This window comes from Pinus tabuliformis, chromosome 9, assembly GCF_031772625.1.
Source record: "Pinus tabuliformis cultivar Carrire ecotype Pingquan chromosome 9, CPIR1, whole genome shotgun sequence".
Classification (NCBI taxonomy): Eukaryota; Viridiplantae; Streptophyta; class Pinopsida; order Pinales; family Pinaceae; genus Pinus; species Pinus tabuliformis.
In genome coordinates, this window is record NC_142307.1 from 1,594,717,838 (window position 1) to 1,594,743,056 (window position 25,219).

The window sequence follows — 25,219 nt, forward strand, 5'->3', positions numbered from 1 at the left end:
CATTTTCGGACCGCAATGATACAATCTTTAAACATGGACGGCAAGAAGTAGCCAGCACGCAACACCTTCTGGGCTGTGGCATACCCAGACATATGACCGCCACACGCTCCAGAATGACAGTCATTCATAACCCTTTCTGCCTCTTCATGAGTTAAGCAACGACGAAAAACCAAATCTGCCCCACGACGATAAAGAGTATCTCCAATAATTTTGTACTGTTGGGACTAGAATCGAATTTTCCGACGTTCCGACTTTGAAGCTTCGGGCCGAAAGGATTGGGTTTGGAGATAAACAATTATATCCCCATACCAGGGATCTAAAGTGCTGATGAGAAACAGAGATTCGTCCGCAATGGGTTCCTCTGCCACAGTTTCTGTGTCAGCACGCGGGAAGTCACACATCAACTCTCCAAAAACTAAAGATTTCTTAGACTTAGATTTTTTAAACTCCAAGTCGAACTCTTGCAAGATAACAATCCATTTAGAGTACTTGCCCCCTAGCAATTGTTTAGTCAAAATGTAGATCATAGGGTTGCAATCCGAAATGACTGTAGTTTTACGGAGAAGAATGTAGTGACGAAAACGTTGGACAGCTTGAACAGCTGCCAAGGCCAATTTCTCCACATGTGAATATTTGAGCTCAGTGGGATTTAACGTCCTACTAAGATAATATATCACATGTTCCATTTCGAATTCATCTTCCTATACTAAGACCATTCCAATGGTGGAATGAGTGGCAGCGAGGTACAAAAAATAATCCTGGTTGTAGTTTGGAGGATGCAGCAACGGTGCATGGGTCAACGCGTGCTTTAGCGCATCAAAAGATTTCTGAGCTATCTCATCCCAAGAAAATTGAGTATTTTGTTTCAACAACCGGGTAAAACCCTTGGTAATTTCGACGTAGTTAGGAATGAATCGGCGTAAAAAGTTTGCTTTCCCTTGCAAACTTTGGAGTTGGCGGAGACTCGAAGGAGGAGGCAATTTGATGATAGCTTCGACCTTCGAGGGATTGACGCGAATGCCGGCTTTTGAAACAACAAATCCTAGCAAACGTCCCACTTCTATGCAGAAGACACATTTGTGTGGGTTCAACCGTATACGATAATGCCTACACCTCATAAAAATTGCTCGTAAATGGACAAGGTGATCAGCTCGATGTAAGGAGTGAGCGGGAAAATCATCGAGATACGGTTGCACAATGTGCTTGATGTCATGAAATGCATAAGACATCGCCATTTGAAAAGTGGCTCCGGCATTCTTAAGCCCAAAAGGTAATTTGCAATAAGAAAATGTCCCCCATGGACAAATGAAAGCCGTTTTTGGTTGATCGGCAGGTAGAATATTGATTTGGTTGTAACCAGAAAAACCGTCCATAAAGGAAAATATTTCACTGCTAGCACAATCATCAATTATTTGATCGATATAGGGCATTGGATAGTTGTCCTTGGGACAAGCATGATTGATATCCCTATAGTCGATACATATTCTTATTGTTCCTTGTTTCTTGTTAACTGGAACAATATTCGATACCCAATCCGTTAACGGGATAGGATAAATGAAACCTGCTTTCAACAGCTTCTCAACTTCTGCTTTAATTGCAGCCACTTTCCGAGGGTGTATCTGATGCAGACGTTGCCGAATGGGTTTAGCGTCCGGGTAAGTCTTGATCTCATGAACAACAATGGAGGGATCAATTCCTGGCATTTCCTCATAGGACCAGGCAAACACGTCGCGGAATTCTTGAAATAGGGCCTTGTATGTTTGAATTTCGTCATCTGAACATGAGGCACCTATATGAATGTGTTCAACAATTCCGGGCTTTACTGAAATGTCAATGGGAATAGTGCGAGAAACGTTTCCGAAATTCAGCTCTGAATCAAGATGTTTCATTGGAATCTGAGCATCTTTGACATATTCAGCTGTAAAGATTGATGAGAAATCATTTTCAAAACGATCATCCTCAGGTAAAAACGAAGATCTATGATGGAGATCTTCCCATGGTAAATCGTCTACACACAGGACTTCACAAAGTTGTTCGTCAGATGACACAACTTCGGGAAACGTTATTAACTCCGAGGTTGACGCGAAAAGGGATTCCTCACGGACCACATTCATTTGGTCGATTTTGGTTGAACTTGGGTCGGAAAAAGACTGCACGGCTTCATAGGCAATTTCATATGGACTCAAAGGCATTGCATCACCAAATGAGTCTATCTCAGATTCAGAAGGAACGATCCAAGGATCGTCATAAATAATAGTGTCTGAAGTAATCATATGAATGAATGCGAATGAAGGGTCTGCGTTGATTGGAGGAAAAGGAAAAGTTCCCAGTAAACCGGAATCTTTAACTAATCCTACGCCAACATCCTTATAAGGGATAGTCGTTTTACCGACATGCTGGATACTCTCTGAAGAGGCTGGGTCAGATGAAAAATAAGCCAGCTGGTCTATGGTTACGATCTTGCCATTATGTGGAAACTTTATGACTCTGAAGACCGATGAAACGACCGCTGTCATAGCGTAAGACCAACTTCGACCCAAAAGAAGGTTGTAGTCCAGAGGGGCATTAACCACCTCCACATCTATACTAACGGTTTTTCCTTCAACCCCTATAGGCAAATCCTGTAAAATGCTAAACGGATGGAACCCACGGCCATCAAAAGCCTTAAGAATTGTCGGGGATTGGTGCAGCGAAGGAGAACCAAGCGATCTCCAACACTGAATCGACATAATACACGTGGAAGCTCCCTCATCAATTACAGTTCGATGAATAGGCCTGTTTTTTACTATCACTGGAATCTGGAAAGCCATCTGATGAGGGAGACGCGGTGTACTATTTTCTAGATCAAAGATTATCAGGTTCGGGTCCTGAACATCAACAGCTCCTATAGTCGACAAAAGTAATTTTCGCTGTGCTGGGCATGATTGCAGCACTTCTAAAGCCGACATTGCTGAGGGTGAAACAGCTAAATCCTCAACAATGTTGTAATTCTAGGCCGCTCTCGCATGTGGATTGAAAGTAGACCTTCGAAGTACACCCTTGGTGGGCGGTTTTATTACTAAGTCAGGGTTAGGTTTCTCGATCTGTAGTGGATCAGAACCGGGAGCTGAGGTTGATGGATTTGAATGAGAAGATTCTGCTTCTTTCGATCCATCAACAGGACTTTTACTACCATAATCGTGTGATCGAGTCGCAATCCTTACATGAGACATCATCAATATGGGTTCTTCAGTGGCACTCGAGGAAGAACCTATCATCTTACTCTCCTGCTTTGGAAATGGGTCTTTCAAAACAGCAGGAGTTGAGGAACCTTTGACGATTTTCACAACCTCGGCCCGATGGGGGCAATCTATTGTAAAATGATCCTCTTCACAAATAAGACAAGGATATCGAGGTTTGCGCTTTTCGTCATTGGTTTCCGACTTTTCTGTTTTCTCCTTTGGAGTCTTGTCTACTTTACCCTTCTTTTTCCCACCGTTTTTTGATTTAGCCATAGATGACTCTACAGCGTGAATATCAGCGGAAATTTCAGGAGAAGACTCTCCTGTCGGGGAATCTGGTAAGGTTATAATGGGCGAAGAATTCTTTGAAGATTTCTTCTTTCTTTTAGTATTTACCGTACCAATCATGCCATCAGCAGCATGAGATCCCGAAGGAGCAGTAGCGATTTGATTTGACTTTGGAAGATCTGGGATCTTTTCATGTAACGTACCTGACTGAGTGTAAACTAAGTCAAGGTACTGCGCTTGAGCAATTACTTGCTCCTCAGTAACTACTCCGGCCTTAGCTACGTCTTCAGTAATCTTCGGTAATAATGATTTAACAAACCATTCAGCTAAGATTTGGTCCGGGATAAAAACTTTCACTAATCTTCGTCGACGTCTCCATTCATGTATATGATCGGAAATATAAGTGGACGTCGACTCTTTTAATGAAGTTAGTAGCTCCATGCCATTATCATATCTGACCGGCAACTGAAAATGAGTTAGGAACGAGGTAGCTAACTGACTAAAATTGTAAAAAGAGGCCCATGGTAACTCAATGTACCACTTGGTCGCGAGACCAATGAGCGTACGCTGGAAAAGACGTAAGCGGATCGAATCATCCGAGATGGAATTTGAAGCACACCAGAGGTGGTAAGTCATCACATGATTGGACAGATCCTCTCCAGACTTACCTTCGAACTTGGGTATATCACTGGGCAACTTATTTGGCATTGGCGGCCAAAACGGAAGATAATTTATTGGATCGTTCGTTAGGCGCGACAAGTCTGGTAAATATAAAGTTACGATAAATGGTAATTGCCGATTAGGATCCCTAAAACTCTGGGTCACAAGACCAGTCCCAGGAGGAGGATATCCAGGATAACTTGGAATAGGTATCGCATTCGGGATATTGTATCCTCCTGGAAAACCAGGATTAACCGGACCGTACTGGGGTTGTTGAGGTTGTTGATAAGTGTACCCAGGATATGGTTGATACTGGTAAACCGGCTGTTGGACAGCAGGCCCGTATTGGTACTGTCCCTGGTACGGTTGATAAGCGAATTGTGGTTGACTAGTGACAACCGTACTTAAACCAGGTTGTCCTACAGGCATCTGAACCGTAGTTTGAATCGTAGATCCAGACAATGGTAAAGATGTCTGAGGAGTAGTTGCAGAGACAGTAGAAACCGGAGCTGTCGATACTCCAGAAGCAAGTGTGGTGGAAGGAGAAGATGTTGCGGTAGTTGCAGCAGTCGTTTGAGATGGAGTACTAGGTGCAATTGGCGACTGAGTAACTACCGAAGGTACAGAAGTTTGAATATTAGACTGGACTGGTTGCTGGGATGGACCAGCAACTAAGGGTTGTCCAGCTTGAGATGACAACTGTACACTTGGCTGCAATACCTGTTGAACTTGCGATGGATCCCACACTATGTTCATTCCGGGGTATGGACCCATGACAGGTTGAGGATATTGAGATCCATAACCAGATTGGGGGTAGGATTGATAACTGAAAGGCACAGTTCCCATACCTTGAACATATGATTTACCTTGAGGTGGTTGATAACCTTGACTCGAGTATTGACCTTGAGGTTGATAACCTTGAGGTAAATACTGATACTGGGGTTAACCTTGACCTTGAGGTTGATACCCTTGAGGTAAATACTGATACTGAGGTTGACCCTGGGGTACATATTGAGGCTGGGGTTGACCTTGAGGAATGTATTGTACTATGGGTACATACTGTCCTTGAGGTTTCCCCCCAGACGCAACTTGTGTACCTTGAGGTTGCCCCCCAGGCGTTAATTGAGGCTGCCCCCCAGGCGGTAATTGGCCACCTTGAGGTTGAGAACCGGGAACTGAACCTGACATCATGTAAATGTCTCCTACACCCAACGGTTTATTACCATTGTTTCCAGCTAATAACCCATGTTCAATGGGTTGAGGAGATGCTCCCGCAAAAGTACCAGAAAGTGACTGATACCCGGAGGGAATAGAAGGACCGCCATACAAGAAAGATTCAGGAGATTGAGTGAACACGGAAGACTGACCAGACATATTTACAGGAGTATAAATACCTCCAGGTGGAAAAGGAGTACGAGGTGAAGAAAAACTTATCCCTGAGTTGTCTAAATAATTGGTTAACGAAAGGTACCAAGTAGTACTTCTAGGAGGACTGTAAAAGATAGATTCACGCTCCCTTAGATCAATAGTAGGTTGATCTTCAAGGATAGATACGCCAAATTCTTCCTCTGGAGCAAGTTCTTCAATAGCTATCAAACCAGCAGGAAGATTTTCGGTGATGACTCTTTCTACCCTAGGTGAACCAGGTGCACTAGAAGTTGGAGTAACAGGTTCAGATATTTCAGGTTCTTCGCCTATATCACTAGTAGATGAAAAACTACCAGCAAGCTCGGAAACTGCAACTGCTTCGGGATTATAACCTGTTTCTAGACCTTGGTAATCTGGATGGACTACCAACGACGATTCTCCTTCTTCAGGTGAACCTACTTTACTGCCACTAGGAGTTACAAGGACCTTCAAACCTTCGTAATGACTCGGGACCTCTTCAGGAGGTTCGCCCCGCAATCTACGGGACCTCTTCAGGAGGTTCGCCCCGCAATCTACGGGACTTCCTCAACAAATCGGCCACGGTAACAATCTCAGGAGACTTGCCCAGAAGTCTACGGGACTGTCTCAGTAATTCAGCCACAGTTAAAAACTTTTAACTACTGCACACGTAAACAAAGTAAAATCTCAAAGCAAACCACCTAAAGTCTCTAAAGAACCAAACAAATTTGAATCACACGCCTAAAGAATCTAGGGCGTCAAACCATACACAAACAGTAGCCTTCCAGACCGAAAACACTAGTTGGAGATGAAACCCAACATCGCCGAATTCAGTACAGAAGTGGTGGGCGGAAGAGTTACCCCGGCAACCTGCTTAATGAATAGACCGGCACAAGTTCCTCCACTTTAACCGTCTCGAGTGAAGTGAACCCCCCGGAAAATCCAAGTGAGTCTAGCCGACGTCTGCTCCAGGTACAGTGGGATCTTCCCTCCACCGTCACCTCGGTAGAATCCTAAAGATAATGGTCACTAAGGTTACCAATAGCAACAAATGCACCTGGGGAAACAGTCTACGACCCGATAGCACGCAAGGGCAGAGTAACAAGCTCAATCCCCTTGCCGGCTCCTTGACAATAATCCAAGGTTTACCGACAAGTGACCCCAGGCTCCTCGACAATAATCCGAGGTTTACCGTTTGTAGTACGTGCGTATCTGGTGTCTTTCCCAATGAAGGAGGATTGATCCCCTCACTGGTTCGGACACGGTCTCGTGCTTCTCCTTTAAGAGGAGCTTTCCCAGAGTACAAATGAAACAATTGGATTTATCCTACCACAAGATGAGCTACTTGTTTGGTTTTGCTATCTTGGAGAGTTAATTACTCTCCTACTCCAAGACACTAGCCTGATCTATATTGGTGTTTCAGAGCCCTAGTAAATAAAAGTTACTAAATTGATTTTACTTTAAGCGTTAATTTTATGGCTTTTCTTTAAGACAAAAGGTAGTGGAGATGAAACTGATGGTGTGTAGACTCGACCGAAATCCACTAAAAAGATGCACTTAGGATGATTTATACTAATTTTTTCTTTTTCAATGAATTCCCTAGCTAAGAGAGTTGGAGAATGCAAAATTGATATAAAGACAACTTTCTTGGCAATGAAAATCAAAGAAACAAACTCTTTATCTTTTCAAAACATACGACACATGACCACTAATCACTTCACGAAAATTCCTTTTTCTTTCAAAGACTCAAATGCTACCAAAGCAAACTTTCCTTCAAAAGATATTTTTGTATTTTTTCCTAATTAATAAAGCATGTAAAACTTACTTTAACAAAAATCAAAGTTAAAAAAGCTATGGCAATCAAATCAACTCAAAAGCAAATCTAAGAGAAATAAATCTAAAAGTAAATCTAACGAGGCAAAATCCTACTAAAGATGATTCCTGGATGTTTTACTCAGTCAAAATGTAACTAAGGACTAGTTAATGCAGAACCAAAAACCAGTCAAAAACAAAAATCAAAATCTTTTGTTCTTTTTCTCAAGAATAAAATTCAAAGTCCAATCAACAAACTTTTTCGAGATTCGCAAAGAGAAGACGCAAAGGTAGGTCTCTCACAAGGGTGAATTCTATGACAGGCCCGACTCCTAAGAGGATTGAACAAAACCAGGGAGATCCAAAGTTTGACAACCTCTAACGCCAAAGTCACTACAGGACCAGTTAAAAATCAAACCCTAAGGCAAAACCTCTATGAATTTCACTAAAACTCTCGACACTGACGAAACAAGCTTAGGTGAAGATTTATGGCAGAAAACCAGTGGATCTGGGCAGAAAAACAAATTGAAAACTAAAATCTAAAAGGCAAAAAGAAGAAAATTGAAATTTTCTTAATTTTGACAGGGTACGCAGGCGACCTGTTTGCACAGGTGCGGGTACGCTCTGTGCACAAAGCTACAGTGCGTACAGGTACGCACTGTGCTCAACTCAGAGGCTACGTATTTCTAGCAAAACAAAGAAAAACTAAAATCTATTTAACCCTAAGCTAGCCCACCCAAAAACACAGTCAGACAGCCAAAAACCAGAAAGCAAACGACTTTTCTCAGATCAAAATTTCATACAAAGGAAAAAAAATTCACATCAATGGATTCCCCAGTGGAGTCGCCATTTTGTCATGCGGAAAGAGTCGATAGTGCGGACACAACCGACCTCCCTAGAAGCAAAAGCTTTCTAGTGACAAACAAGACAAATAAACACTACCTTTCTCTAAACATGCATTGAGAATACAAGTAATCAGGGGATCTTAACATACCTTTAGTCCAACGCTTTTTAGTAGTCCAGCCTCACCGATCCGGATGAGCTCCTCCTTCTCTTCGAAACCTGCATTCACTAACAAGCCAAAAGATTAAATAGCACCTGATAAACTCATAAAAAAATACATATCCATCATACAGACCAAGGAGTATATGAAACAAATCATGAATAACAATCTGTTGACAAAAATGAGTTCATTTGTATTAAGAGGAAACAAAAGGAACCATTACAACCTGAGCCTTGGTGTTGTGCAAGTCCCTCCTAGGGTCCAGCAAGAGTTTTCCTTTACTTTGATCAGCTCACCCACTCTCAAATAAGGCTAGGAAAGGATGGGAATCTCTCCTCTCAAGCTTTACAAGGGAGTCCTAATTCCAACAGCATCTACCCTTAGGAATGTTCAGCTTTCAACCTATCCTCCCTTTGGCCCAATGCCTGTATTTATAGTGCTCTAGAGGAAGTTATTCAGGTCCACCATCAATGGGATAAGCCCCTCTTTGGATGGGATAGCTCCCCTCTTGATGGGATAAGTTCCTCTTTGGTAGGGATACATGAACCATCTGGAGGCGCTTCGTACACGTCAAACAAGCTTCTAGAATGCTCTAGAAATGACCACAAGTAACTTTTTTGGAGTGAAACTTGCGCCTTTTGACCTTTACAGGAGTACGCACCCATTTCTTTACAGACAGAGCGTACAAGTACGCAGGTATTGTGAACTTGGGGTGCGTACATGCAGGTAAGGCTAAGAGAAACTGCGTACCCAGAGATATATAGATTTTTAATGACTTTCTCTCTTTCTTGGAGTTTGACATGGAGATCAGAGGTATGAGGCTTGCCAAGGAGGATAGTATGACAGTTGATGGAGCCATACTAACTGCAAATAGTCATGGTGACAAATTTTAGTGTAACAGTGGACATGACCATTGTAAAGTGGTTGATTTTGACCGTTTTGAATGTACGGCTGTCCACTATTCGCAAAGATCTGCTGCTCAGTACCTTGGTATACTTGTTGGAATTGTGGTTGTTGATATTGCACTAGCCATGGTTGTGAGGCCATGTTCTGTTGTGCTATACTAACCGTTGGACCAAGGTGCGCGGTAATTGTACCCATTTGGACCTGTGTCACCCCACTAGTCGGCGATTGTGGTTGAGTCACAGGGTCAAGGGGGTGTTGCATTACAACCTGAGAAATCTAAAGTTGATATACAACAGGCAGCATTTGAACTTGTGACACTGTTACAATGGCTGGTGTAGTCGGGATGTTCGACATAGGTACACATTGTTGCATAGAATACACAACCCTTGGTTGTTGGGGTAGTATAGGTACCCAACCACTTGATGTAATTCCAGTATAACCTGAATACTGTTGTGAACTTCCGTATGGATATCCTCCCGGAGGGGGTAATGAAAGGGCATACTGCCCCCCATACGGTGGCAATCCGGAACTCAAAGGGATTGTCTGCCCTTGGGTACTGGATTGCCCAAATTGACCTCCAAATGGATCAATTTGGTGAGTCTCAACATAAGAGTTTCCAGATATTATTCCGGAGGAACAAACAGGAACGGACCATACTGTCGAAATAGCCCCTAGATGGACTCCTTCTAGCGGTTGTGAGCTAGTCGGGACAGATGGTACGCCGGCAAACATTGTCGGAGTGATGGCAGGGAGTTCTGTTGTTGCTGTGTCAGCCGACACAGTCCTAGATGTTGACAGTTGTTCAAACATTTTGAGTCTATCCAAAAGATTACCTAGCGATTCTACAGGAACTTCCGCTGGTGGTAGACTAACTTCTTATGTCGAAGGAAATAGAGTGACCCCGACTCCAAAATGTGTTGGAGTACTTGCTTGCGGATCTTCTACAATTTCCTCTATCGCAATCAAACCAGGTGGAAGGGGAAGACCGTCAGGTCCGTAAAATATTTCTGGTGCCGAAGAGGGGGTTGAATCGACAGCGACAGATGTTTGAGGAGCAAGACTCTCCGAACCGGTTGCAGATGGAACTGGTTCAGTAACACAAGTGTTTGCTCTCAGACTAGGATCAGTATCACTGTCCCTCTGTGGCTGTTGAACTTCTTCTGTAGAGGCAGGGTTCCCAGAAATGTTTGGAGTAACCGGAACCTCGGATGTTGTTGGGACACTTGTTCTAACTTTAATAGGAGATTTCGAACCAGTTAAACGAGTTCGCTTTGTCCGTACTATTTTAGATTCCGGAGACAAAGACGGTTGACTCGTAAGCCTCCGCGAACAACAGGGTTTCAATTGACTTTCTTCCATGATTGCGGATTACTCGATCAACTAAAATACAAAAGGGGAAATATGTTTCCGAATTAAATGAATTTTAGACGCTTTAGACACAACTTGCTTTTTCAATTTTAAAGATTCGAGAAAAATCAAAAGATGACTCTAGTCTCCTTCGATTTTTAATGAGCCTGAAGTGACAAGTGCTCAGATGGACCTTTTCCGTTAAGGAGTCTGAAAAGGAACGAAAGGGACTGCTCTGGAGTTCTAGGTAGAGGGTGTGCCAAACCTTTCGCAAAACCGCAGAATACTTTTTAAGGTACGGGCGGTCAATCTTCCTGAATGCTGTGTTCAGTGCATTGCGATCAATAGGGCGGCCGACACGGCTTCCTATGGATAAAGATTTTATGCCTATAGGGGTCTCCCAATATATACTCGACGGTACATGGGAGCACAATCCGTACTGGTGCTTATCGTCTCTCAGGAGGAATCACCCAACCATCAGTGAGGCCGACAGTAACTAGGTTTTACGACGCCGGAACACGTCTCTAGCCTAGACCTCTATGTTGTGCGTTAAGTTACAAAGCGTTGTTAAGTTCATTCAATTTATTTTAGGTTGATATTTCTTAGAAGTTTGCCTTTTTGGATCACCACGAGATGTATATACAATTCCTAAATGCAGTCTAAAGATGATAAGCAAGCATTTATCTCTTTTCAACAATGAAAATCCTAGCTACAAGGGGAAAAGAAAGACACAATCTTTTCTCAAAGAGCATAGAGCACACTGTAAATGCACTTTTCCTAAATCAAAGCATGCAAACCGTCAAAATGCAAATGCACAAATGCATGTATTTGTTTTTACTTTCTTAATATTGATGCCTAAAAAGAAAGCTGTTGTACAAATTTGAATTCGATTTCAAGTGAAAACACAAACAAGTTCCTTTTTGAAATCAAAAAGACGATTACGACACTTTATGATTTTGAATTAAACACTTGTTTCGACACTAGAAATTCACAAATTCAAACCAAAAGACAAAAGTAAAAGCGCAATCAACTGTCAACAGCAAACAAATTTACTCCTAAGATCAAAACGACACTTACGACATGTCTAGATCTAAAGGCGACAGTATGACTAGTTTACTTTTGTAATGGGAAACTGCAAATGATGTAACAAATACACAAAAACAAATACAGTTTCTTTTATACAACTGACGCGGAATTAAGGCGGAGAAAAGGGGTTTTCAGATAGGTACACACACTAATAACACACTGCAAAAACAGAGATAAAATTGAACACAAGGATGCAAAGAACCACAGCTGCACAGGGCAAGGGCTGATCAGCGCACCTGTTGCACAGAGAAACTAAATTGCAGGGCAGGTAGCCCTCTCGGGACCTGCGTTGAAATGCAGAGTCTCTTCACAGAGCCTGCGCTGAAGCAGAAACGAGAATTGTCTCTGGGTTCTGGGTCACGGTTTGCAGTTTGATCTGAGGTTTTTGGCCGGATAAAAGCTATCAATAAGGTACAATTAGAAGGATGATTTAAAGGAGGACTAAGAGCTATCACAAAGGGCAGTTAGAGCATTTGTGGATCAGCTTGTTCAGATCATAAACAGGCCCAGTGAGTGGACTAGAGTGGCAGATCTCTACTTTGCATTTGTAAATGGAAAATGCAGTTCGATTCAGCACTCCTAAGTTTATGAGAAGAACAACAATAGAAACACAAATAAACTAACTAGATACGATCCCCAGTGGAGTCGCCAATTTGTTGTTGGGAAAAGTATCTATTTAGAACGCCCCTATCCCACTCTAAGGTGTGATAGTGCCTTAGCAACAAACAAGGAAAACTACTTGAGTATTCTTCTTTATGAAATGTAAATGAGGAGGAAGGATGTAACTAACCTGTGTCTTTCGCTAGTTTGTTGATCCAATCGCTCCTCTCTTCAATAGCTCCCTACTCCCTTACCAGCCCAGCTTCATCGAATTCCTGCAAGATCACAAGAGAGAGAAACTACACGAAGATACAAATATACACTCATAAAAAGCTCAGGATCAGATTAAGCTAAATATGCAAATATAACAAAACATCATTGATACACAGCATGTAGGAGAAACTCAAATAGTTTATTGATATGATAATAAAGTCCAAGAGGAGATACAACCAAGTGAGTCCCGATCCAGCATCTACCTCCCAGCAAAGGAATCCCTTCCTCTCCTCCAACAAATCATAAATCACCCAATGTACTAATCTCAATCTCAAACCAACAGCAATTCTCTGCAAAGTACCAAATTCCAGCCTCCGGATCTCTGGGATGAGGGATCCATATATAGATGTAAGCAGAGAGGATGAGTCAGCTTATGTTTTGACTTGTGGCTTCTCTCTGTCAGTTATTGTTTCCACTTGGAGACTGAGAGCCTCTTACTCATCACTTGGTCGAATTCAGTGAGGCAAGTGTCATTGGAGAAGATTCTGGAAGCTTCCATGGTCTTTCCACCTCGTTGAATGACTCTGCCACTTGTCATTTCCCGCTCAACGCACCTGGGTAGTGCATTCAAGTGCGTTGCAACGCACCTAGACAGTGTACTGGGGTGCTTTGCAATGCAGGCAGCTATTGGAGCTTCTGAATTAATCCTGATTTGACTAGTTCTGAGTGGTTTTTTGTGCAGAACTTCTGGGAGAAGTTGTCATTGGTTGACCTTGTTCCTTTAGGAGCTGTAACAACATCTTTAGGGACTTTGGATCCCTTGGATTATGGACATTTCATGCTTATAACTGTAAGGCACAAAAATGTCTATAACAATACCCATGCCTTGGAATGTTTGCGGTGGAGGGTTGGGCGACCAGCAATGAGGGTGTGGCCGACTTGTGGAACGCCCGAACGATGCGAGTATGGGGTGTGTGGGCGGTCGGTTGGACAGCCCACCCACACACGAAGGAGGTGTATATATGTTGGACGTTGGAGCGTTCAAACCAATCAACAAACTTCGCACTTCTCATACGCACTTCGCTCTTGGAGGAGAGACACTTATGCGCAGGTTTGAGGAGAGATGAGCGCATAGCTCACGCTCTCCTTAGTAGAATGCACTTGGTGGAAACGCTCTTGGCGAGAGGTGAACACGTTGGGCAAGACGTGCCCGGGTTGATTGTGCAGAGGCGTTGTTGTGCTGAGACTTGGCGAGGGTGTCTTGGTGGCTCGGCTGAGCGCCCGCCCATTATGCAAGTGTGCACGAAGCTGAACAAAGGTTGGAACCGGATGTCGTAGAATTTGGCAAGTGGTACTACATGCTGTTCACACGATTTGGGCATTTGTCAAGAGTTGGCAAGTGGGACTGCGTGTGGGCAGGTGTACATGGTTTGGGCGTTTGCGACCAAACGAAGAGCGAACCGGCGAAGACGTGCGACGAGGTGAATGACGGGTTGGTGAGTCGTGCAGCGACCATGCGGAGGTGCCGACGAGCTAGGCAACTGAGTTTGCAGAAGTTGTGAAAATTGGCTAAGTGTAAATTTGGGGTTTCCCAAGATTTAGCTTGTACTTTGTAAAAGTGAATATTATATAATATATTGATTTGGGTAGACTCATATTGCAGGGAGTTGCCCCTCCCTTTATACTGAGATCTTCTGGGGCGCTTATTGGTGATCTAGCCCATCAGAATTAGGACGACGAGCTGAGCACAGTGGTACCATTCAATTCCTAGTGAAAAATTTTTAGGCGGTCCCAACTTTCAAAAAAATCAGGTTGGTGTATGGTAGAAACTAGAGCTCAAGCGATGGCCAATGAAAGGATGTACAAACTTGAAGAATCCATGCAAACCGTCCACGTTCAGCTTAACCGACTAAGTAGCCTGGTCGAGGGCATGATCCAGAAGGGCAAGGAGCAAGCCCACGAGGACGTGTATAATGGCAATGGACACAATGAGGGTGAGTCTAGCCACTCTCCTCATGTCTGGCACACCCACCAACAACCCCGTCAGCGACCTCCCAAGTTGGATATGCATAAATTTGACGGTTTTCACCCGTCGACATGGATAGCCCAAATGGAGCAGTATTTCAATCTGAATCACATCTTAGATGATGAGACTCAGCTGATGGGGGGGAGCATGTACTTGGACAATGAAAGGTGGCAATGGTGGGAATGGCATCAACGTTGCAATGGACCTTTTAGGACTTGTACCAAATTCACAAAAGCTCTTCAAGACCGCTTTGACCAGGAATCTTCTTTTTTGGGTCGTCTTACTAAGCTCCGACAGACTGGTACAATGGATGAATATATTACAGCTTTTGAAGCCTTAGCCTTCCGCACTTGGGGTCTCTCAGATGTGTTCTACACGGACTGTTTTATCAACGGTTTTAAAGAAGCTATCAAAGCCCAAGTCCTGCTGCACCACCCTCCCACATGGACGGAGGCTTGCAAGGTAGCTCATAACGTGGAACGTGCATTAGCAGCCCAATACAGTCGCCCAAATTTCTCCGCTAAAGGTCGCCCCCCACAGGCTCACAACACGACTCAAACACTTAAGGTTCAAAAGGTGTCACCTGCGGAAATGGTCGAAAGAAGAAAGCAAGGCCTATGTTACTACTGTGATGAAAAATACTCCCTAGGTCATAAATTCAAAGAGCCCAAATTTTTTCAAATTGATGCCACTGACTACAGCTCAACAGAGGAAGATCCACCACTTGAGGAACATGAGCTGCTAGAAGAAGACAACCAAAAGGAAAATGTCTCTAACGAACCAGTTATTTCGTTGCATGCTTTGGCAGGTATTTCTTCCCCTCAAACTCTCAAAATCAGAGGTTTTATTAAACATCGCCCAGTAGTAGTCTTGATTGATAGTAGAAGTACACATAATTTCATCCATCAAAAAGTTGCAGAAGCAGTGCATTGTTTTGTATGAGTAGTTTCTAACTTCCAAGTCCAAATTGCGGATGGAGGCACAATGAAATGTGAAGGCCGCTGTGAAAATGTCAAACTTCAAATGGGGGATTATCAGTTGAAAACCCACATGTTTTCCATACACATGGGGGGTTGCGACATTGTCCTCGGTGCTGAATGGCTCCGCACTCTTGGGCCAATCACAATGGATTTCCAGGAGTTATATATGAGTTTTAAGCAGAACAACTACACACATACCCTCCGTGGACTCCAGGCGAGAGCCCCCTCTATCATCAGCTTGCGTAGGATGGAAAAATTGTTAAAAAAGGGCAATCATGGAGTTGTAGCTCAATTTAATGCCATCCAGGTAGTCGAAGCCAAGCCTCTGCCAATTCATCCTGAGATGCAATAGATTTTAAATAACCATCTGTCGGTCTTTGACAAGCCTCATGAGCTTCCACCCTCGCGAGGGGAACATGATCATAACATCACCTTGGTTCCAGGGTCCCAACCCCCAAATGTGCACCCATACAGATATCCATTCACCCAAAAGAATGAAATAGAAAAAATAATCAAGGAACTTTTGGAAGCAGGTGTCATTCGTCCCAGCATTAGTCCTTATTCATCCCCAGTGGTCATGGTGCTCAAGAAAGATGGGGAGTGGCGGATGTGTCCCAACTTTAGAGCCCTCAATAAGTTGACAGTCAAAGATAAATTTCCCATCTCGGTGGTTGACGATTTTCTGGATGAACTCAATGGGGCTCAATTCTTCACTAAGCTGGATCTTCGCTCAGGCTACCACCAAATTCGCATGAAGGAAGTCGACATTCCCAAGACTACTTTCAAAACTCATGAAGGCCATTATGAGTTCCTGGTCATGCCATTTGATCTTTGTAATGCCCCCTCTACTTTTCAAAGCCTTATGAACCACATTCTCAAACCATATCTCAAGAAATTTGTCCTTGTCTTCTTCGATGACATCCTCATCTATAGTTGCACTTGGGCCGCACATCTTCAGCATGTAGATCTACTCTTGCAACTGCTCTGCAAGCATAAATTATTTGTCAAGATGTCCAAGTGTTCGTTTGGCATGGCAGAAGTTGAGTATTTGGGCCACATTGTGGGGCGTGAAGGTGTCAAGGTGGACCCCAAAAAGATCCAGGCAATGCAGGAATGGCCTCAACCTAAGACCTTGAAGAGCCTGAGAGGATTTTTGGGTCTCACAGGCTATTCTCGTAAATTTGTCCGCAACTATGGTCGCATAGCGAAGCCCCTCACGCAACTCCTAAAGAAAAATTCATTCTTCTGGAATGAGGAAGCACAACAGGCCTTTACAGCTCTAAAAAATGCCATGTGTTCCACTCCAGTCTTAGCACTACTTGACTTCACCAAATCTTTTGTCATTGAATGTGATGCTTCGGGTATAGGTATTGGGGCGGTCTTAATGCAGGAAGGGTGACCTTTGGCCTTCACAAGCCAACAACTAAGTGGGAGGAATCTGGGCCAATCTACCTACGAGAAGGAAATGATGGCCATCTTACATGCAGTCGAGACCTGGCGACCTTACTTATTGGGGCGACGTTTCCAAATCCACACAGATCATCACAGTCTTAAATATTTTTTGGAGCAACGCCTATCCTCCCCACAACAAAATAAATGGCTCACCAAAATGTTGGGATATGATTATGAGATCATTTACAAGAAAGGGAAAGACAATAGTGTAGCAGATGCATTATCTCGCCAATTTGAGGAGGAAAGTACTCTGCTAGCAATTTCCCTCCCCATTCTAGAATGGATTGAAGAGGCTCACAAGGAATGGTTTTCACACCCCGGGCTCTCCCAACTCATTTCTCAATTGCAGGTAGATCCAAATTCCACCAAGGGCTACTCGTGGCAGGACGATATTCTTCGCTACAGGGACAGAGTCGTAATATCACCAACATCCACCCTCAAAAGTCGCATTTTGGCAGAATTGCACTCATCTCCCATTGCAGGACATTCGGGCTTTCAGAAGACGTATGCTCGCACCAGAAGATCATTTTTTTGGACATGCATGAAAAGGACATCCTTACTTTCGTAGCAGAATGCAATGTTTGTCAATGCCACAAAGGGGAAACCGTCAACACACCAGGCACATTACAACCATTGCCCATTCTGGCATCAATTTGGACGGAGGTTTCTATGGATTTCATTACAGGTCTTCCAAAGTCAGGGAACAAGTCAGTCATCATGGTGGTTGTGGACCGACTGTCGAAGTATGCTCATTTCTGTGCCCTACCCCACCCGTTTACACCAACTTTTGTCACTCAATCTTTCATGGATCAGATCTTCAAATTACATGGCATGCCCACTTCTATTGTGTCCGACCACGACCCGATCTTCACCAGTAATTTTTGGCAGGAACTCTTCAGGATACAAGGCACTCAACTAAAACTCAGTACTTCCTATCATCCTCAAACGGATGGTCAAACCGAAGCCATCAACAAATGTCTAGAAACCTACCTTAGGTGTTTCACTTCAGAAAAGCAACACCTTTGGGTACAGTGGTTACCTCTGGCTGAATGGTGGTATAACACCAACTATCATGCCACCACCAAAATGAATCCCTATGAAGCAGTATATGGTCAACTCCCGCCTTCACCTACTTCGTATCTCAAGGGGTGCTCAAAAGTACAAGCAGTGGATCAATTCCTACAACACCGCGCAACCATGCTCGCCCATCTTAGAGAGAATCTTCATCAAGCTCAGAACCGCATGAAGCAACAGGTAGACCAGCATCGTTAAGAGCGCCAATTTCAAGAAGGGGATCAGGTCTTTTTACGGCTACAACCATATAAGCAAACATCACTCAAAGACAAGGGGTGTCAAAAACTATCTCCCAAATTCTACGAACCATATCAAGTACTTCAGCGCATTGGAGAAGTGGCTTACAAGTTGGCCTTGCCACCTACTGCAAAAATCCATCCAACTTTCCATGTCTCATGCCTCAAGAAAGTGATTGGGAACAATTGCAGAATTCATACCAGTCTACCTGAATTGGACGAAGAAGGCTCCATCTGGCTTCAACCCGAACAGGTCCTAGACACACGAGACAAGCAACTGCGCGGCCGCATGATTAAGGAAGTCCTCATCAAATGGAAAGACACCTCTCCGGAAGATGCAACTTGGGAACCAACCACTATTCTTCAGCAGTTTCCGCAGCTTCAGCCTTGAGGACATGGCTAGTCTTAAGGGGGAGGGCATGTTAGGGTCCCACCCTAACCCCCTTATTTATGTAACGGGATCACGTCATAGTCAAGAGTCAATAAAGCCCATATTAATAATTGTAAGTGGTTAACCCGCAATTAATGACGGGACCACAGTTAGTTGCAAATGGGCCATAGTATTAGATAGATGGTATTAATAAAACCCACGGTATTGATCCATGGTATTGCATGTATGAGTCATATATAAAGGATAGAGACTCCCTGCGAGGAGCATCGTGTCTTATTTTGTAATCGAGCTCTGCTCTATCGGAGGTTGCCCCCTCGAAGAGGCAAGTGAACATTACTCTCTGAATAATAAAATCATTGCTGTTCTATGTTCTGGGTATCTTCTCTTCGCATATTCTGTATTTGGGTATCGTTTTGCAGGTTAAGAGCATAACATGGAGAGCATTCATTCAACCAACACTTTGACGCAGATCACTTGGACAAGCTAAGTGAAGTGCGAAAAAATGCAGTGCGGATGTGCCCACACGACGAGCAGAACAGGCGAAGACGTCATGCAAAGTTGAACGATGGGCGGACCATTCAAGGCGTTCGTGTAGGGTTGAACGACAAGTGCCCCGGGTAGGGCGTCCGTGCAGGGCTAAACGATGGGCGACCCGGGTAGGGCATCCGTGCAGGGCTGAACGACAGGTGACCCGGGTAGGGCGTTCGTGCAGGGCTAAATGACGGGCGACCCAGGTTAGGCGCCGAGTGAACAAAGATGTTTGGGTTATGAACGAGACGTGCGACCGGCGTGCGGAGGGCACCCAGGTTGGGCGACATAGACACGAGGAGCGCGCCCATGTTGGGCAAACGACACGGAGGTGAAACGAAGTGCGACGGGTTGTGAACGAAGGTGATCGATGTGCAGATGTGCCGAGTAGGCGTGCACGGTGACACGGGTGGGTGCCCAAGTTGGGCAAACTGTGCGACGAGCTGAACAAAGTGTTCAGGGGTGAACGAAGAGTTGGGCAGAACGTGTGGCAACCGTTCGGAGGTGCCAACGAGGCTAGGCAACTGAGTTTGCCGAAAGTTGTAAAATTGGCTAACTATAAATTTAGGGTTTCCTCTAAGATTCAACTTATACTTTGAAAGTTGAAGATTATATATATTGATATACAGGTAGACTCACATCGGGCAGTTGCCACTCCCTTTATACTGTTATGCAATTGTTCATGTTATTGCTGTTTATGATGAATGTTAATGGCTTCATCGTGTATAAAGGATAAAGATAATACTTGATAACGAAAAATAAACTAAGTACGAATGTTAGGCGTAGTCCATGGTCATAAGTATTGGTGGAAAGAAAGTGGTCAGTGGTGCCGCACCTCGCTATAGTGCGGTTGGAAAATTAACGCCAATGTAGAGGCGTGATAAAGTGTATCCAGTGGTGGTTCCATAGATCAATGTAAATTAGATCTTGTATATAGAGAGAAATGTGGACGTAGAATGTCGATGGGTCAGAAAAGTATAGTTTGAGGAATTGAGATTGACTAAAAGGAAAGAAATCCAAATTATGATTGGGGTCTCTTGTTCTAGCTTTTATTGAAATAAGGAATTATCATTTACTCTATGCAACACGTTCAAAATTTGTATTAGGATGATTGCTCTGATCGTGACGAATAAATGCACTTATTTCCCAACGACTAGTTGCTAAATCAAATCTAAGCTTCACCAACTACTCCCTTGATCTGGTTGGTGTGCTATCCCCGTCATGCCTTCCAGCGACATGCTTCCCCTAAGAACAGCTTTCCATTCTATCTTATGTTTAACAATTCCCAGATTGATTGTTTAGTGATGTCTCTGAACTTCATCCAGTTATAAGGTGCGGGAGGCAGTAGCTTCAAATGGGTGGATGGAACTTGGAGGAGTGAATTAATACTGTTCGCTTACACGCAATATAAATGTGATAAAATTATTCGTTCCTGTCAAAACAAGTCATCAGCTGTTTACGTAAAATAAAATAAAGGACGGCGGTGTTAGCCCCCGGTTCTTTGCTTGGGATTGAAGGGACTAAGAAGGAAATTAAAGGAAAGGGAGCTTCAGCTGGTACACCAACGCAGGCTATTGAACAATGCTTACAAATATGGTGATCGTTAAGTTGGTGTCTTTGTTTGCATATTGATCCTGGGAGATCATGGAGATCACTAATTTACATGGTTTCTTTGTTGCCACTCAATATTCTTTTTGGTTTCAATGGGCCCAACAGCCTTTAACTCTCAACAAATAAAGTCATCGCAAGGAAGAAAAGAAATTATCGCACCTCCCAAGTAGCCAGTCATTCATTAACGTTAACATTTCTGACCAACTCGCGACCTAATTAAAACTAGACCTCACAACCGATTTTCTCCATTTCTATAAGTACACAGAATAGCACAAGTAGAATGATCAGATCAGCGGCATCAAATCATTCAAGCTGGTCAGACTGTATCAGCAGGAGTATAGAGTCTCTGAAGTATTTTTCTGTACAGAGTACAGAATAATAATAAAAAAACTTTGTTGTCTGCGAGGACAAAGGTCGAATATCATGGCAATACGCAGTTTGAAGATATGGAAAGGCCTACTCTTCCAACTTTTAGCATTCGCCTTTTTAGCTCATTATGTTTCCGCTGAGACGAGACACTATCATTTCCATGTGGGTCATATATATTTCATCCATTGTGCTTTCTGATTAACTTTTCCTTTATATGAGTTATATTGAGGTCTTGGATTGGATATTAGAAGTTAAATATTAAATTTATAGAAGTTATGATCCAATTTTCATAGATATTTCATTGGAAGATGAATTAATTCGTGTAATTTGTTAATTATAATTTACAGATCCGACTGAAGAATATAACTCGCCTCTGCCATAAGAAACCTCTGATAACCGTCAATGGGCAATATCCAGGACCAGCTATAATTGCTCGCGAAGGAGATCGAGTGGTAATTAACGTCACAAATCATGTGAAAGACAACGTTACAATTCATTGGTAGGTCTAATAATTCATTGGCGAACTTCTTTAGCTGTTTTTCTCTTCTGACTGATATATCAGGGCATCATATTTGTTGTGGCGAATTTATAATTTACGTTTTAATTATCTGCTACCTTCCTATGATATGTAACGGTTTCAATGCATTCCTCAGGCACGGGATTCGTCAGATAAGATCTGCATGGGCCGATGGTCCCGCCTACGTGACCCAGTGCCCCATTCAAACTGGACAGAGTTATATTTACAATTTCACCATCACAGGGCAGAGAGGAACGCTGTGGTGGCATGCACACATTTCTTGGTTGCGTGCTACCTTGTATGGACCTATTATAATCCACCCCAAGAGAAACGCTGCTTATCCATTCCCTAAACCACACGGAGAATTACCCATTCTCCTTGGTACTGAATTAATTAATCACCAATATTCTTGCATCATAATCATGTTGTAATTAGAATTGTGCGTTGTTCAGAACTTACAGTCTAATTACGTATAAATTGGCTCTCGAATTAATTGGAATTTGCAGGAGAATGGTGGAATGCAAACACGGAGAATGTTATCAATGAAGCGATGCAAAATGGTGGCGGGCCGAATGTGTCTGACGCATATACCATAAATGGGCTCCCTGGGCCCTTCTATAACTGCTCCACCAAAGGTATGTTATCAACTTCGACCTTCAATTAGATCCTAATATTATATATTCATAATCATATCTCGATGGATATAATTCATATTGACGCATGGCGCAGATACATTCAAGCTGAAAGTGATCCCGGGAAAAATATATCTTCTCCGTATAATCAATGCTGCTCTCAATGATGAACTCTTCTTTGCAATCGCCAATCACACGATGACCGTGGTGGAAATCGACGCTCTGTATGTGAAGCCTTTCCAAACGAAAGCAATTCTCATCTCTCCTGGCCAAACCACGAACGTGCTCTTGAAAGCTAAATCGGCTCCGCCGCCATTGAACGCCAGATTTCTAATGGCGGCACGGCCTTATGTTACAGGCAGTGGAACCTTTGATAACTCAACCACGTCCGGCATCTTAGAGTACGCGCAGGTTTCAAATTCATCCTCTCCTGCTCTCACCTTTAAGCCAACGCTTCCAGCTCTAAACGATACCTCATTTGCTACCAAGTTTAGCGAAAAGCTAAGAAGCTTGGCCACACCACAGTTTCCCGCAGCTGTTCCTCAGAGCGTTGATAAACACTTTTTCTTCACCGTTGGTTTGGGATTGAATCCGTGTCCAAAAGGGCAGAAATGCCAAGGTCCCAATGGAACCAAATTCGCAGCCTCCATGAATAATATATCCTTCGTTCTACCGTCCACTGCGCTTCTTCAAGCCCACTACTTTGGGAAGTCAAAGGGAGTATACAAGTTGAATTTCCCAGACAATCCGCCATTTTCATTTAATTACACTGGCACCCCTCCGAATAACACACGGACTCTGAACGACACGAGGCTCAAAGTGGTTCCCTTCAACGCAACCATACAAGTGGTTCTCCAGGATACAAGTCTTGTTGGGCCGGAGAGCCATCCTCTTCATCTTCATGGATACGATTTCTTCGTAGTTGGGCAGGGCACGGGGAACTACAATCCACGCTCTGACCCCAAACACTTCAATCTGGTGGATCCTCCCCAGAGAAACACCGTCGGTGTTCCCAGTGGAGGTTGGGTGGCAATTCGATTCCGAGCTGACAACCCAGGTAATATTATTTACATTTGTCCAATCTATTCCCCTCTTACAATCCTAGTCGCATTGATCTAAGACATCAAATTCTACTGCCATATCTGTTTGATTTTGATGATTATTGTGTAACTTTTGCAGGCGTTTGGTTCATGCATTGTCACTTGGAGGTTCACACGAGCTGGGGATTGAAAATGGCATGGGTTGTTCTGGATGGAAATGCGCCAAATCATTCTCTGCCTCCTCCTCCTTCGGATCTTCCAGCCTGCTAGCTCCTCACCATCATCAATACACCACAGATGCTTCCAGTCACGGCTCAAACTGGCTGGTATTTATGAAGACATATATCTACTTATACTTAACTCTAAGTTGTTGAAAGTGATAAGAACATTTAATTTTCTCAGATCGTGGCACTACAATCGTGGATAACTGAGGATTGTGTATGAGTAGCCCGAGTTTTAACACTAGTGAGAAGGAATTAAGGACTTGAATTATTATATTGATTGTGTTCGACTTTCCCATTTTCATGGTTCTGAGCGGCCATACATGCTGTTTCATTCTTGTGGACAGAGTTTATGTAATCTGATAATTTTCTAAATTTCCGTGCACGTCAGTTTTTTTTTTGTTAAACTCGTGAATCGCGTCACACGGTCTTATTATATGTTATTTGAATCTTCTGAACCATGTTTAAAGAGCAGCCAACAATTTTCTGGGTCATCATCTGAATGATTTTTGACAGCATTAAAATTTAAAATTTACCGTCAAACTCTGAAAAGAATGGCGATAATGGTTTTTAAACTGGAAACCGAATGGTTTGAGACTGCTTTAAAACCGCGTGTGGTTATCAACAATAATAAAAATTCGAAAATTGATGTAGTTAAGAGCTTTAAAACTCCAATTTTCTAAAGTCAATATTTTAAAAAATATGCAGTGCTATGTAGTTCTTTTACATTTTGAGAATATATATATATATAAGAGAGAAAACTTTTAATTATTTTTTGCGTTATGAATACATATTGTAATGGAATCACTCATATTTAAATTTGGAAAAAGCAAATCAATTAAATTCCATAAATGAATATATACATTAGAAAACAAATTGCATAGAATTTGTATCAAATTGCATAGAATTTGTATCATTTACATTAGTAATATATCATAATTAATTGTTAATTAGTTTATTTTTGCTTTTTTAGTAGGTTGAGTTTAAGTTTAGGCTAGTGAGTTTATTGGATAGGAGAAAAATAATCAGTTCACAATGAAATGTTATCACTAAGACTATGTCAAGATTAGTTAAATATGAATGCTTTTTGATATAATTTAATTTTTTTATTCATAAATGTGATTTAATTTATTATTATTATTTGGAAAAAATTATTTTTAGAATAGCCTATTAATAACTATTAAGAAAATGGTCATTTTTCCTATATATTTTTAAATTATTACTCTCTTTTCTTTTATATATATATTCTTTCTTTTATGTTGTCTTTCAATAGTTTTTCCTAAGATAATTTAAGACTTTTGACTTAGACACATACTTCCTCCACCGAGTCACTTTGGGGCATTTTAACCTTTAATCTCATGGTTTACATAATACTTCATAACAAGGCTATAGCAAGTTGAGCTTCCCCCTATATATAATATTATTAAAAAATAATATTTAAAAGATAAAATATTACATCTAAGCTAATTTTCGAATAAGGTTTCTAAAATTGTAATTTAATTATCAATAATTATTAAGTGGATGGTGGGAATTTAACCTCCATACAATATTCTAGAATATTCTATTGACATTGAGTTGGCATTGATGTCAACAATAGTAACACGATAGTAGCATAGATCA

At 42.5% G+C, this 25,219-nt stretch overlaps 1 protein-coding gene across 1 annotated transcript; it reads left to right on the plus strand.

Moving 5' to 3' along the window:
* The first annotated feature begins 21,193 nt into the window (after window positions 1–21,193).
* On the plus strand, window positions 21,194–23,843 carry LOC149154832 (laccase-17-like). Its single transcript, XM_089438459.1, has 6 exons — window positions 21,194–21,351; window positions 21,537–21,688; window positions 21,843–22,087; window positions 22,213–22,341; window positions 22,436–23,395; window positions 23,518–23,843. The coding sequence occupies exons 1-6, from the start codon at window positions 21,244–21,246 to the stop codon at window positions 23,646–23,648; spliced, it is 1,725 nt and encodes a 574-aa protein (XP_089294585.1). The 5' UTR covers window positions 21,194–21,243; the 3' UTR covers window positions 23,649–23,843.
* Window positions 23,844–25,219: the final 1,376 nt, after the last annotated feature.